This window comes from Acanthochromis polyacanthus, chromosome 8 (assembly GCF_021347895.1).
Source record: "Acanthochromis polyacanthus isolate Apoly-LR-REF ecotype Palm Island chromosome 8, KAUST_Apoly_ChrSc, whole genome shotgun sequence".
NCBI classification, from domain to species: Eukaryota; Metazoa; Chordata; class Actinopteri; family Pomacentridae; genus Acanthochromis; species Acanthochromis polyacanthus.
This window is the reverse complement of record NC_067120.1, coordinates 16,914,407-16,933,380: the sequence shown is the minus strand read 5'-3', so window position 1 is coordinate 16,933,380 and position 18,974 is coordinate 16,914,407. Positions and strand designations below refer to the sequence as shown.

Sequence of the window (18,974 nt, the reverse complement as noted above, 5' to 3'; positions counted from 1 at the left end):
AGCCACAGCCCTCGGGCAGCAGCCTCACAGCATGTCAAACTATTTATACTCTCTCCTGCTGGTGCACATTTCCCTCTCCTTTGCTACTGCATCCCATCGCGTGTCACTTACTCAGCCTTCATTTGGATTATCTGTCTGCTTTGGGGTTTACACCCGCAGTATGCAGTGGAAATCTGTGCATTTCACATTAAGCCCAAAATGTAATGGGAGCTAAAGAGATGTGCATGAAAATAACTGCCACAGAAAGATGTAGTTGCGGTGCACAGTAACTGACATTTAGGAAGCGGGAGTAACAATGTATTAGGCCCAATCTGGTTTATGAATGGAATTTGGAGGTATGGAATTACCTTATTGGCTTTATAAATGATGACATTATAGGTATGTACACATATAGTGTATATTTGAGGGGTTAAATAAATGTGATATTTCAATATGTAATGGCCAATCTAACATAGATGCCTGGTTGACTCATGTGTTTACCAACATCACTGACGCAGGAAATCCTAAAAATCATCAGGAAACGTTCATCGCTAATTACAACTAATGACATTATTCATAAATTTGGTTGTCGTCGAGCGCTAGTATGTGTATTAAAAGACCTGGGACATAGGTTATTGTTATCAAATTACTCTTTTGTACATCAGATTACAAAATATACTCCTAAATTCCAATATATTCATTACTGGAAATTTGCATCTATCATTGTATTTGCTTTTCCTGAAACTAGTGGAAAAATAGTAATATGAAACCATGCGAGGGAAATCGTCATGCCTCCATCTGCTCCCTTTGCTGTATTTGATTAAACTCCACAATGCACCATTATCAAAAACTGGATTTGACTTGAACATGTGTTATTTCTATTTCAGTTTTAATAGAAAACTGTTCATCCAACATATAAACCATAAAATACTGCAAAACGTCAGATTTATCATGCAACCATCATCAAATTACAATCAGTTGTAGGCAGACTGTGGGCTGTTACCATTCCGTGATTTAGCCTGACCTAGAACGCCACCTACAGTATAGGATATGACAATGCTTTACCTCCAGAAATACATCCAAGAAATACATTCAGCGGGACCTAATTTGTACTGCTGAATAATGATCCATAAGCCCAGTGTTTTTGGAAAAAAAAATTCTGTAAAATGCTACAGACCTAAAAATTGTGCTTCTTTCCTTTGATTTTGTGTCTTTTTTTTGTGTCTTTTTTCATCTTCAGTCTTCAAAAATGATGTGTCATGTTTAACATGCATTTAGAGTGGGATACGGTTATATTTGAGTCCATTAAAAATGGAGTAGAAATGAGCCTGATCATACAAAGAGGGGCAAATAGACCATCAGCGGTATTCGTAGCCTCTAGAGACTCAATCATCATCATTTCTATTTAGATTTACCTGCATATACCAATACAGAATGCTGAGCAGTCATTTAAGCATTACAGCATACAGCAGTTTACATGTCGCTATGCTTTACTATCAAATGCATAATGTAATATCTTGAATGCATTTTTCTCCACAACATTAAGCAGTTAATATGACACATCCTTTTAAAGAGTGTAGTAACTTGTGTAACCCTATGTAATTCTTGTGTTTATTCTAGTAGGGGATTATAAGGTACTCTGGGCTCCTCCTGGGTAACAAACACCAGCACTTTAGCCAGGTATGTGGTGACCGAGCCATAGCGACGCAGCCTCAGCTCCAGAGACAGATCAAAGTCCTGTGGCTTGCTGATGAGCTTCGCCACCGACATCACGCCGCCGGTGGGCATCTGCTCGGTCTTGAAGAAAGCGCCGTCGTTGCCAGAAGTGATAGCAATCTGGATGTCATCGCCAGGCACGGTGTGGGAGGGGCCCATGCGGAAGATGTTGGTGAAGACGGGGATGTTGGTGGGGAAGGTGAGGTAGTAGTAGGTTATTCTCAGGGGCATGGTCAGGCACTCGACAGACTCATTGCAAAGCAAGCGTTCGCATCGACTGCAAAGAGAAGAGAGTCAGGGCAGGACAGGACGAGACAGAACAGAACAGGCAGAGAGAAAGAGATACCAGGTGTAAATTTCATTTGCCGTGCATGGCATGCAGTGAAAGGAACATCACTGTTTAGCAGCCTAATGCCAGTTATGGTGCCCTCTGTGGGATCATGCAAGAAGTTCCATCACTGGTGCCTCCAAACAAGGATGGGGATACGGAGTCTCAACTGAATTTGCACCAAAACTGAAAAATATGCGTTTCATCCCTAAAAAAATAGAACATGCTACAGCCAAATATATTATTTTCCAGCATTGAGCATACTGGACATGCAAGGCCTTGATCCACACATCCAAATAGTAGTTGGTTTATAGCCTGACAGCGCTGTACCTAAACTCAGAGTTTGTTCTACACTGAATATTTAGTATTAACTAATAACAAAATGAATCTCTGTGTTTTTGTGCATAAGGCATTTGGATAATGTTTGTATTTTTGTCTAGTAATATTCATGTTGGCCTTGTTGGTCCCTCCAGTTCAGCAAAACGTGTTCAACAAACAGCATTCAGATACTCACGTCTCCCCAACACGTCGGTAGTTGGATGGACATTCAAAAGACAGACATCTGAATCCTCCCTGTACGTTGAAGCAGCTCTGATTCTCTGTGCATGTGTGTCTCCCCGTCAAACATTCATCAATATCTATAAGATGAAAAGTGGACATAATTTACACCAACGTTAACACACTGTGAGTCTGCGAGAAGCACATTTAACAGCACAGTGAGGACAACTCACCCTGGCAGCTGCGTCCATTTACTGCCAAGGTGTAGCCACTGGTAGGACACGAGCAGTGGAAGCTGCCAGGAGTGTTGTGACAGCGATAGGAGCAAATATGGCCTCCAGTAGGCAGGGCACACTCATCTATGTCTGGAGACAGAAAAAAAGCAAGTCAAACCAGGGAGTAAATTTAAGAAACTCATATTTTTTCAATTGTGTTTACACATAAACTGACTGTAAATGTTACAAATGAAGCATATTGTGGCTCTAAAGGACCAGCGCAGTCTTGAATACAGGACAAGCTAGTTATGGTGCCCTCTGCACAGAAGAAAAGTACAATATTTTTCGTCATATTCTCTTATTCCTTCAAGTACCTGTTAAAATGGTTCCATTTTACCTTCACAAGTCATGCCATCTATGTCACTGAGCTGGTAGCCACGGCGACAGTAACACTGGTAGGAGCCATACACGTTGGCACACTCTTGACTGCATGGTTTGCTCTCACACTCATTCAAATCTATACAGAGAAAAGACAGTTACAAAACATAATCAACTTTATCCTAACACTTTATTAATGATGATAATATGAACCACAGTATTAAGAAACTCGTATCCCAAGTATACATTAAATATATACAGCAGGACTGTAAGGAAGTAGGATAGCTAACATCAAAATGAAATTCTGTGATACAATACGTGCCTCTCTTGCATAAAAACAGATACCTACGCAGGGTGTCTAAGAAACATCAGCTTTGGTCTAGTGATGACTTTAAAATACTGCCTGGTCTGATAAAATGCAGTTTTGTAACTCTAAAGTTGGACACTGATTGTCCATTTTGGCAAATACTCCTGGAGAGTGAAAACACCAGTGACAAAGATGGAAATAAATCTGGGACTTTATAGTCCTGTCCTTTAGCTGCAGTTGCAATCCAAGCCAAAACGTTGTCCAACTCAGCAATGAGCGATGTTTTATATAGTTTCAGTCACTGGAAATTTACAGACTGTATAGCCAGAGGTATCTACAGTATATCATTTGTATATAATTCTCCTGATTGTCTTACCATCACAATTCCTGCCATCAGCAGCTAGCTTGAAGCCTGTGGTGCAGCTACACTTGTAGGATCCCAGGGTGTTCTCACACTTATGAGCACACAGACGACCAGGGTAGTGCCTGCATTCGTTAACATCTGAGAAACAAAGCCCACAAGTGCCACAATAAGAAGCAGAAATTATGACAAAATTCTCTGATATACAGTTTATCCATCACTAGTAGATAGACTTGTGCTTTATGTACATGCTGTGTATAACACAAAGCAACATCTACCAGCTGCTTACCTTCACAGACGCGACTGATGCTATTAAAGTTGTAGCCGGGTTCACACTCACAGCGGTAGGAACCCAGCAGGTTGATACAACCGTGGCCTGCACAGACCTGCTCGGGTCCCTTACATTCATCAATATCTGTGGAGAGAAATACAAGCAACAGAGAGCAGTGTGATGCCCACCTCAGGATGGCTGGGAAGATGCTTTAAACGCAAGTATGATGACGTTTCAGCCGTACCAATACAGCGTGTGCCCTCTTCATTGAGGTGGTATCCTCGACCACAGTTAACAGAGTTCCTCTGGCAGGTGTAGGAGCCGACCGTGTTGATACAGACCTGCCCTCTGTGGCATGGGCCTGTCTGGGTGACACATTCATTGATATCTGAGAAGAGAGACACAAAACATAGTTAATTATGAAAATGTTGCTCTGGTGAACCTTACACAACATGACATAATGATCACATTGACCCCACAGGCTAAATGCCTTCTATTATAGTTTCAGCTTCTCTAACCCTTCCCCATGGCTTTATAATTTTTTATATTTAGTTGGTGGGTGGCCTATCTGAATTATAATCATCAGCAACTCATAACAAGTGAGACAAATGATAAGTTTTAATGTCTGAAGTATTTTTTAGCATTCCGGTGAAGTGTTGAATGGAATGAACCAAAGTAGTACACACACAACTAATAAGAGTTTTAAAAATGTCCAAAAGGTGGTGCTGACAAAATCCAGAGTGTCATAAGGAGTCCATCTCCACATGAGCACAAATGTAACACAAAAAACCCTCCTGTTATTATTTTTGATTAAAATAAGTTCACAAATTGTCTGCAGTGGCTAAGAGTCCATTTTGACAGCATCAATGTACTCAGTGAGTAGAATTATAGAAACACAGAATTCCTTGTTAGTGGTACTAGAAGAAATGTCATGGTGTCATGGAAACGTGAGGTTGGGGAATCAGGAAGTGTTGTCCTTGGTCTGTTTTTTTTAAACAAATCATGCTGATCTTGCTTTGCAAACACAAGAGAAAACCTGAAACACCTTAATTTATTGAACAGCAAAGTGACATTGTTGTATCATTATTAACTATTTTAGTATTTTTCCCTTTATATGAGTACATTTTGCCCTGAAGATGGTGTATCAGAAAAATCCAGGAGGCCACAAAATATAGATATGTGCAATGTGATTGTTTTCCACATCCTGAAGAATCTGTGCAATATCAAAATTTCCACACATGGAAGAATCTGTATAATAATAATTACAGGACTTATGTGCATTTCTTGTTTTCCACCAAGTCCCTACATGTTTGCACTATCCCATTTGCTGCTGTAACACTTTAAATTCTCCCAGATAAATAAAAGAAAGAAAAGAAAGCTTTTCAAACATCTGATGAGATGCATCCTAATGTTAAAGCAAAGCTCTGTACAGGACACTCCACTGTGATTCTTTCATTACAGATGCTCACCGATACAGTTTCCGAGGGCGTCCTGGATGAATCCAACCCCACATTTTACCTTGGGGAGGCAACGGAAGGAGCCCTGGGTGTTTTGGCATTCAAACTCCGGCCCACAGTTATGGATACCAGTCTCACACTCATCAATATCTGGATGGAGACATCAGAACAGAATTACCACTGAACACACTACAAATACCTGCAAATATATGTCACAGAAGCACAGATCCGTGTTCACAGTGTCTCTCTATAAAAAGAGGGAAAAGGAACTGACCTTTGCAGTTGTTGTTGTCAGTGAGTTCATAGCCAGTCCCACAGCTGACCTCTCTCTGGCAACGGAATGAGCCCTCGGTGTTGATACAACGCTCTCCGCTCCGACAGTTGCTGGCTCCCAGCAAACACTCGTTGATATCTGACAAAAGAGAGGAGCTTCACATGTTCAGTAACAGAACACATTGTATGTCTCCATCTAAATCACCACACTGTTGAGGCCTTTGTTATATCCGCTTCAGCCAAAAGTATCCCACAAGCCTGACGTTTATTGTAGCTTTACCTGATTTCTTTATTGCACCAACTGCTATATGCAGAGTGTTGATACAGAAATAGTAACATTTAAATCAGGAAACGGAGAACAGCACAAACTCGTCTCACCCTCACAGCTCTTCCCATCTGGTTTGAGTTTATAGCCTTTGAAACAGGAACAAGTGTCATTCCCCACACAGTGATGAGCACATTTCCCTAAGAAACAACATAAGCATGTTAAGAACTCATATCTGCATTTTCAGGTCAAATCAGTTACCAGTAGAAGTAGCTTATACTTTACCATTGCACTGATCATTTGGCACTGCATTATCTCCATTTTCTTTATTGTCATCCTGGTTTAGCACTGAGGGAAACAGAGAAGAAACATATATTTCTTCATTCACTCACATACTAATAACTACTGCATCAAATCTTACAGTACACATTTGTGCCTTTCAAAAAAAACAGACAGATTTTTTCTGTCTTTTCAAATAATGACTACTTACAGAACCAATAATCTGTTGGCTTATTTTTAATGGGTAATAAATTGGTGATGATAGACTTCAGCTGATTCAGTTTCTGTAGCAGTTTCTCTCCCATCCCTAACACTTTATCTCTATGTAATAAAATGGCATATTTACAAGTTTTCATTTACATTAAAAACCCTTTAAGTTCAAATGACATAGATGTAACTCTATTGCTTTATTTAGGTTTGTGCAGATCTACAAAGTCCTGACTCCTGCCATTTAGGCATATATGTCCAAACCACACCTAATTCTGAAGACTACTAATGATACAGAAGGAACCAACCCATAAGATGACAGAATTAGTTTCTTCAGTTTATTCTGTATGAAATACTGAAAGTCTGAATCTGTATTTCGAGACCATTGCAGCTTCAGAGAGGAAATGCTCAGCTATAACGCTGACTGACTGCTTTTTGTGTCTTCTTGCATACAAACAACACCACAAAGACATGCCATCAAAGTAAAAATAAAAAGAACGTAAAAAAACAATCTTTAGAGCATGGGATCTTTAACAAGTTAGACTGCATCGATGAGTTTTATTTTAGCCTTGATATGCCTATATTTCTTTTAGATAAGCTAAATTAAGCTTTTATTTTATTTTCAAAACTCATCTAATTTTGTATTTATTTTCATTTATTGGAAAACTGATGAAGTGGTCATCATAGCAACACTCACTCTGAATCTGTTGGAAACAATATTTTTGAGGAGCCGAATTTTCTATTTAAAATCCCACAGGCAGAAATTTCCTGCACTGCTGAAGTGCTCAGGAGCAACACATCGAAAATCCGGACAAATTCCACAGTTACAGTTCAACCTGGCCTGCTTATATTTAGGTATCAGGCAAAAGATGAAACTTTTCCTTGAATGTGACCTCAAATTAAAGCTACAAGCAATGAACACAAGCATCCACTAGGGGGCAGTGTGAACTTATCTTTCTTCACCTAATTGTCCTCGGGGTCTTTTTTTTTCTGACTGTATTCTGCTTATTCATCCCTCCTGTAAAATTAATCAGCCGCTTCGTTATAAACAGCCTGCTTCATGATTGCACATTTTTACCCACATTCAGTTTGGGATGTGGGTGCTGTCTGATTGTCTGAAGCTCCAGCCACGCAGCAGGCCCTGGACACCAGGCCGCACTGGTAGCCCACGGACAGGTTGTGGTCACAAGGTATGCCGTTCTCCTGGGCTGCCTTCCCCAGAAGACAACAGTCACAACACATCTACGAAAAACAGAATACGAGAGAATGAATTCGACTGCACAGCAAGTAAATTCTAAGAGCAGGAGAGAAAAAAGACACCATGCCAGGAATTCATGTACCAGCAGAAGTAAAAACCATGCAGACATAAAAGATAAGATTGCTGGGTGGTACGCTGGTTGGTAAAACACAGAGAAAACCTTTTGTTCTTGAAAAATGAGAATGAGGTGCTTCAGACGACCAGACAGCCGAGCTCTCAATCAACAAGATGGACAGAAAAGGAGGATGATTGAGAAGACACATAACCTGACAGGCTTCAGCCAGACAGAGAAGACAAGACTTTAAAAAAAAAAGTCGATAAGAAAAACATACAGACGGTCAGACAGACAGTGATGGGATGACATCATCCCCTCTGGCTGATGCATGCTCAATCAATCATTCTGACAACCTGGTAATGTCAGCCGGGAAGGAGAAAGGTGCAGAGTGTGGGGGAAGGGTTACTTTCAGTTAGAGAATGCTGGTATATAGCTGAACTCTGATAGCGTGTACCATGTGCGTGTTGTAATGGTAGTGACTGCAAGACTGGACACATGCCAAAGACTAACTCTAACAGTGACGTACCAGTAGAGGTTACCTGCTACCTGTGTTTGTTTATGTGCGGGTACATGTTTTTGTGGCCTTGACTCTGTGCTAGCAAGCTCCAGTATTAGAAGCTTCCAAGAACTTTTAGGTTCTAGAAAACTTGAGAAAATAAAGACTTTGAGGGCAGTGGAGACTGTGCCGAATAGAAAGTGGATACAAGCAAGCAGCAACTTCCAGGGCTGAAAAATGAAGTCAATGTGGAGATGTCAAAAAAGTTGCAGTTCCCCGAATGGCCACTTGAGGCTGGATCCAAAGCAAGTCAATACCCATAGAGTTTCATGTTAAAATAACTAAGTTTGCAGCAAAATTAAACATGTTTAGGACCTGGAACAAAAAAAACAATTATGGTCTCTACAGCTAATTTCCCTATGGCAACTGTTTGGGGGTAAATTTTTATACCATGTACCAAAAGTTTGCTCTCCCCACTGGACAACATCTTTGATTGTTTGTCACCAAAATGGGTTACACCTGCTCAATCAAATATTGTTTGGTTGTTTGTCTGGTCAAATTATCAGGTCCCAGTATATAAATTTGTTGCTTGACCAAAATGCATTACACTCACAAACAAACTTTGGAAGCGTTGTTACCATAGCCAAGAGTAAGGGTGAAAAAGATACTCTATCAGAGTCTGAGATTCATGCAAAGGTCATTGCTCTTCGAAATGCAGGAAAAACTCATCAGCAGGTAGCTGAAGCCCATGGCGGAATTATCCACTGGGTGCAGAAGTGGTGGCAAAGATACAACAAAGGAGGATCCTTCCACGAATTGCCTAACTGACCTAACTGCAAAAACCAAGGATCTGATGAGAAAGACCAAGGTTAAAAGACAGCAGTCATGCTGCGACTCAGAGGCTGAAAAATCTTGGTGAAGATGTTTGCAAGAGAACTGTGCATTGTTATTTAACAGAATAAATGGGACTGAAACCTTACAAGAGACAACATACCTCGGGACTCACCAAAGTGCAAACGATGATAAAACTGGCTTTCGCAAAGAAGTTTGTAACTCTGACTCCAAAGGACTGGGAGAACTGGATTTCCTCTCATGAATACCTTCTCTACTTATTTCCGATACCCAACAGCCAAAACAACCATATCTATACAGATGATCATGAAAAAGCACCATCTTCTGAGCAGGTAAAATTCAGTGCCCATGGCATGGTTTTTGGGGCTGTGTCCACTTCAGGTTTCTAAGAGCCGCACATTGCTCCTCAAGGTACCACTGTTAATGCACAATATTATACCAACAACATTCTAGAAAAGGTTCTATTACTAGTTTAGTCCTGGAGGAAAAAAACGGACCTTGTGACTGAACGGAAAATGTTTAACAGACATTTGGAATTGGTATTTATTCAAGATGGTGCCCCTGTTCACAGCCCTTATGACTTACACTCAACAAAATATAAATGCAAAACTTTTGTTTTTGCTCCCATTTTTTATGAGATGAACTCAAAGATCTAAAACTTTTTCCACATACAAAATATCACCATTTCTCTCAAATATTGTTTATAAATCTGTCTAAATGGGCAGTCTAAGGCACATCTGTGCACTAATCATGGTGTCTAATCAGCATCTTGATATGGCACACCTGTGAGGTGGGATAGATCATCTCAGCAAAGAAGTGCTCACTATCACAGATTTAGATATTCACACAGATTTGCATATTCAGTCTTTGAGCTTTGTTATTCTAGGGAGAATGAACTTTTGGGACACGGGGTATACAATTTAAACATTTAATTTGCATGAGGGTTTAAAGCTATCACTAATTAAAGAGAAGCTTTCTTTGAGTAACAGGTGGATCCCATCACTGGAAAGCTCATTACCCAGAAACATTTGCATGGCCCACCTCAGCTTCATGACCACTCTATCTCTCTGCTCTTTTTCGGATTAGCCGGGACTCAGGAGTCAGACACTGTCAAGGTGACGATGCTGGAGTCACCATACTGAGGTTGAAAAGCACAAAGCTATAGATGCTGTCAGGGAGGGTTCAGCCATCTTTATCTACAGTCTATGGATAAAACCTATGGCTTAAGCATGCTAAAAAATGCCCAAACATTAAAATGTCCTCATACAAATACAAAGCTATCCTATCCTGAATACAGTTCCAGAGAAAAACATAAATGCAGGTTATCCTGATAAGGCCTTTAATTTTCTGCCTGACAGATTTTCTTCAAGTAACTGGTTAATGCACATTTCACATGTGAACAGGCAACTCAGTGCTTGTGCATCATCCTACTGACAGAGTCAACATCTGTTTTCATCTTACTAAACAAACTATTGTACACTCCCTGGGAAATACAAAAAAAAAAATCAAATGGAACTTGTTTTCTGCATGACTCAGACAGCACATTAAACAAATCTGCTTTTTATCTTCCAGACTGACCAGAGAAGGTACACATTACATGCAACATCATTTCCACTGCCAAAATCATTCTTCGTCATCCTAAGTGCAGGCAGTTTTTGTGTAATCCACATATCATCAGCCCACTGCCTTTTACGCTGAGAAAACACAGACTCGTCAGCAAACCCAGAGTTGTGGAACAGTGCACGCACATCGCTGGTCCAAGAGACAATCCTTTGTTTCTCCTAAATAAATATTTTTCTTGTCCTCCTGCCTTCTGTCATATCAAGTAATCGATTCCATAACTCACATGTTTCCTGCAGCCAATTTTGCTTCATATTTGTGGATGTCCAGAGAGAACTGTGTTGCACTGATTCACAAATAGAATTATATTTAAGGCCCCTGAACCATACAGGGTACAAACAAGCATGAACGAGTATATTTGAAATATTACAATCTATCATATATTATTTCAGTTTTCTTACACCATTTTTTACATTAAACATAAGCCTAAAAGAGCATTTGCTGTAGTTTTTTCAGATGACAATTGTAATACAAGACCTTATATGGCTTTTGAGATGTTTACAATTGCCAATAATTGCATTTTTATTCATTTTCTAAATCACTGCATTGTACTGAGCCTGTTTTGTTAGGTGAACAGGGGATCTCTGACTGTCTGTTGTGGTTCGACTACAAAGAAAGAAAGAAATATAACCCACATGAAACACAACATCTAACTGACAGCAGTCAAAGTAGTCATATAGTACAAGTACAGAGTTGGCCACAGCTTGATTGGTAATGAATACAGTGTTGCAATGATCCTTATTATAATTTTAAATGTAATCATCGGTCCTATTGTGCTTATTTCTATGCTACTACTGAAACATGCACAGTCTCAAATTGTCTTAACTCCAGAGCATAAATAAATTTGACTCAAAAGATGACTGAAGAAATACAAATCAAACTGGCGTCCCATGCAGAGAGTAACAAATTAAAACAACCAATGTATGCTGTAATTTCAAGAGCAAAGAAATGTTTACTGATACAAAACTCTTAGACTAATCAGATTTTGACCATATTTGGGAAAACACACAAACTGTGGCATTTACAAGGAAAACTAAGTATTATCTTCCAGTTTTTAATGCCTTAGCAGACAGCCACTGTTTATTTAGTGTTCATCAGCATTGCTTCACAGCCATCTCATTTCTTGCTGTGATATGACGGCAGATTATACAACAAATGAGTCTACAATCTTAATCAAATAGATCCACATGCAGAAATGTGGCCTTGAGCATAAATATTACTCAGATTCTAACTTGGCAATTTCAGAAAACTAGTTGAAATGAATAAAGCTGATTAACATAGGGAAAAGCCTTCATTTAAAGCAACTAGAATCCAGATTTTGAATGTGAGTAATTCAGAAGGGTTCATAGTTTAAAGGCCTTCAGGGAGTGATGTAGGTCACCTCTGCTCTACAGAGTTTTAGTTGTCTTTTTCTGAGCTGTTTCTTATAATTGTTTTATAACCGTATGACAATTGTATATTTGTGAACAAAATGACATGCTGACAGGTTAAGAACATGACACAGACTATTTTGTGTGGTCTGATACCACGGAAAAGCAACTGTTGCACAAATTGCTAAAAGCCCTAATGCTGGCTATGATAGAAAGGTGTCATAACACACAGCACATTGCACCTTGCTGTGATACAAGCTTCAGAAAGGGACCATATAGCAATGAAAGAAAGTGGACTGGACTGATACATTTTATTTACCATCATGTGGACAACTGTGTGTGTGCGCTTTGTATAGGCTTGGGAAAAGGGGGCAGAGTTATACACAATGGGATGAGATGCTCTGGTCAAGGTTCTACTAAGAAAGCCATATTGATGGTACTACTTCGTAACATTTACTGAAACACTGCTGTAGACCATGTTCACCCCTTCGATCGCCCCTGATTGCAGTGACGTCTTTCAGCAGGATAATGCTCCGTGCTACACTGCAAAAATGAATAAGGTTTGAGGAAAATGACCAAGACTTCAAGATGTTGACTTGGCTTCCAAGGTCTCCAAATCTCAATCCCATTGAGTGTCTGTGGGATGTGCTTCAAAACAAGAGTGATCCATGATGGCCCCACTTTGCAACTAACGTCGTGATGTCTGATACTGCAGGACACTTTCAGAAGTATTGACAAATTCATGTCTCGGTGAGTCAGAGCTGTTTTGGCAGCACAGTGGGAATCACGAATGTAGTAGGCAGGCGATTTTAAACTTTTAACTGATCTAACTGTATAACATGTCAAGCCTTGATTATACTCGCTTGACGGATTCTGTTCCATAAATGCACAGTAGACATGCATCACTCAAATGCAGACTTCTGCTGAACATGCACAGTACTGCTCTGGTAGCAACATAAATTTTGAGCTACATGTGAAAGTCTGTAGAGGGGCAGATGACAAAAGTTATGCCACACGGACTCTAGTGAACCCTGATGTACTCATGGAGGCTCAGCTCATAACACTGATCCATGTAGGTGGATAGACCAGAGCCAGGGGGCTTTTCCTTCTGCTCCAGTCTTGATGCTAAGATAAGCTAAGATGTAGCTCTATAGGGACCATATAGCAGTTCTAGTTTCATTTAGCAGATACTTGTTTCCAAAGCTACATACATCTGAGAGTAGATACAACACAAGCAAGAATCTAGTCAGGAGAAGACAACCTGGATAAGTGTCATAAAACAAGTTCAAGTGTGATAACAGGACCGTGATGCTTACAGGCAGTGTGGACATAATTGGAATGTTTTTATTTTTTGCAGTCTGTCGAGTGCACGGGTGTTCAATGAAGGGCTGGGTTTGCAATCTTTTCTTAAAAACTCAGAGGGACTCCGCAGATCGAAGACAGTTTGACAACTCGTTCCACCACCAGGGAACCACAGAAGACAAGAGTCTAGCTATCGGTTGCATCCAGCACCTTTTGTTGGCCGAGTATAGTGAGTGGGAGGGAATGTAGACCTGAATGACAGAGCTCAGGTAAGAGGGAGATGTTTTCATTCTAGTTTTGAAAGCAAGTGTCAGAGTTTTTAATTTTATGCAGGCAGCAACTGGAAGCCGGTGAAGTGATTTGAGCAGCAGGGTGACAAGCTGTGTTTGGCTGGTTGAAAACCAGACGTGCTGCTGCTTTCTGGATCATCTGCAGACGTTTGACTGTGCATGTAGAGAGGCCTGCAAGTAAGGAGCTGCAGTAGTCGATGCATGATATTACAAGAAACTGTACCAGGAGATGTGTTGCCTGTTCAGACAGGAGTGTTCTGATCATCCTGATGTTGTAGAGAGTGAATCGACATGACCAAGCAACAGAGTTCATATGAGCCTTGAAGGTTAGTTGGTCATCGATCATGACACCCAAGTTTCTGGCAGACTTTGTGGGTTTGAACTGGGTTGATTCAAGCTGGATGCTGATTTCTTGTTGTATATAGGGACTGGATGGGATAACAAGGAGCTCAGTCTTAGAGATGCTGAGTTGAAGGTGGCTTTTTTTTCATCCATGTCGAGATATCTGCAAGGCATGATGAGATCCAGCTAGAGACGGTTTGGTTGTCCAGAGGGACTGACAGGAAGAGCTGGGTATCATCATCATAGCAATCGATAGGGAATAGTTTGTTATTTTTGCCCTAATATTTAAAAAACAACTACTTTTGTGATTGTTTTTCTTTTATGTCATCGAGGGTTTCAGGTGGGGATTTTCATTTTGAAGATACCTTTGACAACTTTGATTAGCGAACCAACGCACAGACAAACCTGACTTTACCATCATTTCTTATCTCAAAATCAATCTTTTGTCTTATTCATCTTCACTGAGCACATTAAGGTTCAAGCCACCACCTGCACTTCAGAGTTCATCAAGTGAAGACAAGCTGTCTCACTGATAATTACCTCACCCTGTGAAGAAAGTGCATCAAATTGCAGATCTCCTTTTGCCAAGCATTTATCTTGATGATGTGTTGCTGTGCAGAATGTTGTGAAAATAAAGGGGCACAGAGGATTTGGTCGAGAGGGAATAAAAATGTAGAAAGGCTGAAAAGTGCTTGGCTGTGAGCCCGTGAAAGATTCTAGAGTCAGAGCTGAATTTATAATCTATCTGACAGCAACAAGCTCCATTCCTCCCTGGAGTGACATGCCTCATCCTGCTCACGGCACACACACAAAAACACATAGAGATATATTCCATTGCTCTAATCAATCACTTGCTTTGAAACTGGCTGTACAGCGGACCAATGTACTGTTCACTGACCAAGCAGAGGAAGATTAGGTTCACACAGTGATTTCATTTTCTGTTTTGTCTCTGTTTAGAGTATTTTCAGTGCATACAGCTTTTATATACAAGTATGAACACACCTTTGTAGTCTTGATCTCGCATGTGTTGGTGAATAAAGAATCGCAGGCTCCTTGGTCTTTGGCCATGTTGATACCGGTGGTGCACATGTTATCCTCGAGCACCGTTACACAGCACTGCTCCTGCACTATCCTGCAAGCAACAACAACAACAACAACCAAACACAAAACACAGGTGGTGCATTTATTCTCAGTCCTATCAATAATCTCCTTGCAGCAGAGCAACTCTGCCTTAAAGTGCAGCCCATTAAAATCGGCCCGAGGCGAGGCTGACGGGGATCTCACATCGCACTAAAAATGCGTGGATGAGTGGGTTCCTGAGTGGGTTCAGAGGAGGGCACTGCAAGTTTATTGTGCTTTGCAAAGCCGCCATCACAGGCCTCAGCAGCACAACATGACGCCTTTGTTCTGTTGTTTTCGGCCCCAGTTTTAAACCAACATTTCCGTCTCAAGTTTGTTTTGTCCACCTCTGCATCTCTTTGCTCCCAGTGGGATTGTGGCTTTTTGAATTTTAGAATAACATTACCAAAAAAAAAACCCACTCCCTTCTTAAAAGCACACTACATCCTGTAAGAATGAAGAACAGTTGGGCAATATTTGGGTGACTAACTGCTGCCAGTAAATTCACTTTTCTTGCAGTCAGTGACATCACTCGGGCAGAGTTAGTCTACGATTTCACAAAATCAGTAATGACATGTTACAGATGGGAGATAAGACATCACTATAATAATAAAGTGGGTGACACATTGATAAAGTCAATGTCAAGAGCAATATTTTGGAGAAACACAGCCACTCACATGGGAGCACTATTATCAAAATATCAGTTTCTTAAGGCTTCAGTTCATATCTGATTTCACTGTATAATCTAGTATTTCTTGTTTGTCAGTGGAGTCCAGTGTTTTACCAGAGGGTGACTGTTACTGTCTGCTCTGGATCACACTGCAGTTTTACAAGACAGAAAGCATAAAACACCACCCCCTCACCTCTCCTCTCTCATTTCCAACAAACCCCTTTATCAAGTCTTACCAGAAATATCTTTCCACATAAACTACCGTAGCTCTCAAATTCACGTCAAGGCACACACCTCCCTCTGCAGAACCTTTTAAGGGCACACTCGCGCTCCTGTTTTTCTTTTCTTTCTCTTCTCTTTCGCTCCACTCTTTTCTCTCCCTTCACTTTTTTCCCCTTTGGTGTCTGAAGTAATCGTTCAGATTTCCTGTTATTGCCTCTCTCCATCCTCCTCTATGTCGCGTTTCACCTCTAAGGTATTTCCTGGGTTTTGAAACAGCCCCTCTTCTGACCCCCCCTCACTTTTCCACCCCCAAATACACCCCGCTCCCCCACAAATCCCTGCCCTTTTCCTCTCTTCCCCTCACACTATAATTTAGACAAATTTGGGATCACTTAAGGTGGCTATGGTAAATGTGTTTGCCATCAGTGTTCGCAGCAGCAGACCGCCCTGGCTCATGTGCCCTGAACCTGTGGCAGCACACCTTCTAGGGTTACCAGCAGGCCTGTTATTATCCCATCACTATTAGTGTTTCCTGCTCTCACGTGAAGTGAATAATGTGCTCAGAGATTTATTGGAGTAAGGTAAAGTAATCTCATATTAGGGGCCTACAGACATTTCCCTCATACATGGTGCGGGCCAAATCCCTTGGAGCCAATACTGCATTAGCTTCTGTAGCGCAAATAGAAAATGTAAGACTGTGACAAAGGGTGCCATATTTAATGACCTCTAAATCTGAAAAAGCACCAGGTGAATCCACTAACAGACCTCTTAAACATACATCTGGAACCACTGAGAGCAAAGTACCAGACGGCACCTGTTTACCTGCATGTGTCCGACCCCGAAATGAGCGGGAGGGAGGCACAGTCTTGGTTGTCGTTGCCACGCTTCTGGCCATCTTTACAGCACTCCTCTATGGAGATTTGCTCTGCTCATACAAACAATGAAGACAACACAGGATTGAATGTGTGAAAATCACTGTCACAATGACATTTTCATACGTTGGTCAAAGACGCACTCGCTGCAGGAGATGTGCAGATCCACGTGTAACACTGCTGCATCGGCACATAACAAACCTGTCTGCACACTTCAACACACTGGCTTTGAGACTGCTCTCTTATCATTTCAACTGTTCGTTACATGCAAAATATATCAAATGGCACCAGGAGTAATATTTTGTGATCGAGCATGAAGACATTTCTTTTCGCTATTTGAGTTGGTTTGTCTAACATATTGTTTTTGACAGCAATCTGTTTTGAATCCCATGTTGGTTCTACTACATAAATGTCCAGAAATGAACTCTATTAACATTTCAACTGACATGATGGCTCGCTTGTACAGAAGTTTCATTGATTTAAAAAAAAAAAAAATTGCATCATTGCTTGGCTTGGAAACCTAAACTTGTTCAGTTAGAATGGCTACTAAGATCTCAGGGAGGAGTCAGGGCAAGCTTTTGGTCATTTATAACAGGCAGGCCCTTCAGAAGGATAGTGCCATATTGGACTGCCTAGACCATCCTCTGCATAGGAAGTTTGAGTTACTGCCCCCAGGCTGCTTTCATGGCACCTGTTTGCACAACTAACAGCCTCCATGTCTCTTTCATCCCAAGTGCTATTGATATGCCTAATGGCAATTAGCACACTGGCTGCGTTTCTTGCACAACCTTGGCACATCTGCAGACATTTGCATTTGCAATGATGAATACTGGTCCTTGGCATGAATTTCTATTTCCATTTTTTTTTTGTAATTTATCGCCACCGTCATCTCTTTGTAATTTTAACATTATGGGAACTCACTGCATTTGCCCTCGTGTGACAGTAAAAATAATCTTGAACAAACAAAAGAGGACCTTGCCATTGTGCTTTAAGGCAAATTGCTTATTATTCTGTGAAAGATGGGAAAACACAATTTAAAATCTGTCTGACAATTTAAACAGCCTTTAGGGGCTTTTTTTGCCAAAGACAATGAATGATGGATATGTTGTTGCAGACACAAGAGACGCTTTTTTTGACTGGAGCACAACCAACTCTGTGGTGATCTGGCTGTTTATACATGTGGATTAGAGAGTGTGGAATGCCTCGACTCTGTAAACAATCAGCCATCGCAATCCCATCAACTACATTCATTCGCCTGTGGTTTGTGTGATCTGCCAAACGTGAAATAGCTTTGGCAGATCGACTTCTTGGACTTTTTTTTGCCTACGGCTCAAACCAGCATCAGTATGCCAAATTGTTATTAAAAATAAGTTTCCCAAGAGGGAAAAAAAGAGAAAACAAACTCACCGTGAAATAAATTTTGTTGATCCAGTGTAACAGAATATGAGTTGTTGCTGGTTAGTGACTAAATGCTCTGAATGAGTGGGAATAGTGATTGTGAAATGCACTGAACAAAGCCATCTGTTTGAGACACAATGTCTGCTGGGAGAAGTCTAGCAGGAGTGAGCAAGTTTAGATAATAAGTTAGATTAGTTAGGGAGGACAAGTGTCTGGAATAGCAGTCCTCAGTTTTATAGATCTGCTGCTTTCTCCCAGAGGAGCAGGAGGAATTTTATTATAACCATTAAATCAAAATAGTCAAGCTGAGGCAAAAGCAGGAATAGTCATTATCAGTCTCCATATTGATAAGCTTTATATCAACACAATGCAAGCCTAACAATAAAACTTTTCATCTACACAACAGTCAAAGGGTTTCGATGGCCCCTGTTCCGCAGGCCATAACTGAGTGTGGGTAAGACACAACAATGACTAAGAGTTTATCATATTTGACGTATGTGGTTTTTAAAGAAAGTGAGTCAGGTTCCAAGGAAACAAAGCACAGAATTAAAACACCACTGCTACTGCATGAAGA

General features: G+C 40.7%; 1 protein-coding gene across 2 annotated transcripts in view; it reads right to left on the bottom strand.

The window, feature by feature from the left end:
* Window positions 1–18,974, bottom strand: part of fbln1 (fibulin 1) — a 34,724-nt gene that overhangs the window by 13,363 nt on the left and 2,387 nt on the right. The window contains exons 2-15 of one of the 2 annotated variants that reach the window (XM_022206525.2): window positions 16,953–17,055; window positions 15,122–15,251; window positions 7,617–7,776; window positions 6,334–6,396; window positions 6,162–6,248; window positions 5,785–5,922; window positions 5,523–5,660; window positions 4,298–4,441; window positions 4,072–4,197; window positions 3,798–3,923; window positions 3,134–3,253; window positions 2,755–2,886; window positions 2,538–2,661; window positions 850–1,972 (exon numbers count right to left, since the gene is read on the bottom strand). In XM_022206525.2, the coding sequence (XP_022062217.1) occupies window positions 1,591–1,972; window positions 2,538–2,661; window positions 2,755–2,886; window positions 3,134–3,253; window positions 3,798–3,923; window positions 4,072–4,197; window positions 4,298–4,441; window positions 5,523–5,660; window positions 5,785–5,922; window positions 6,162–6,248; window positions 6,334–6,396; window positions 7,617–7,776; window positions 15,122–15,251; window positions 16,953–17,055 (1,973 nt within the window). In that variant the 3' untranslated portion in view covers window positions 850–1,590. Of the gene's footprint in view, window positions 1–849; window positions 1,973–2,537; window positions 2,662–2,754; window positions 2,887–3,133; window positions 3,254–3,797; window positions 3,924–4,071; window positions 4,198–4,297; window positions 4,442–5,522; window positions 5,661–5,784; window positions 5,923–6,161; window positions 6,249–6,333; window positions 6,397–7,616; window positions 7,777–15,121; window positions 15,252–16,952; window positions 17,056–18,974 lie in introns of those variants that run through there. The other variant, XM_022206524.2, reaches the window with a different exon arrangement.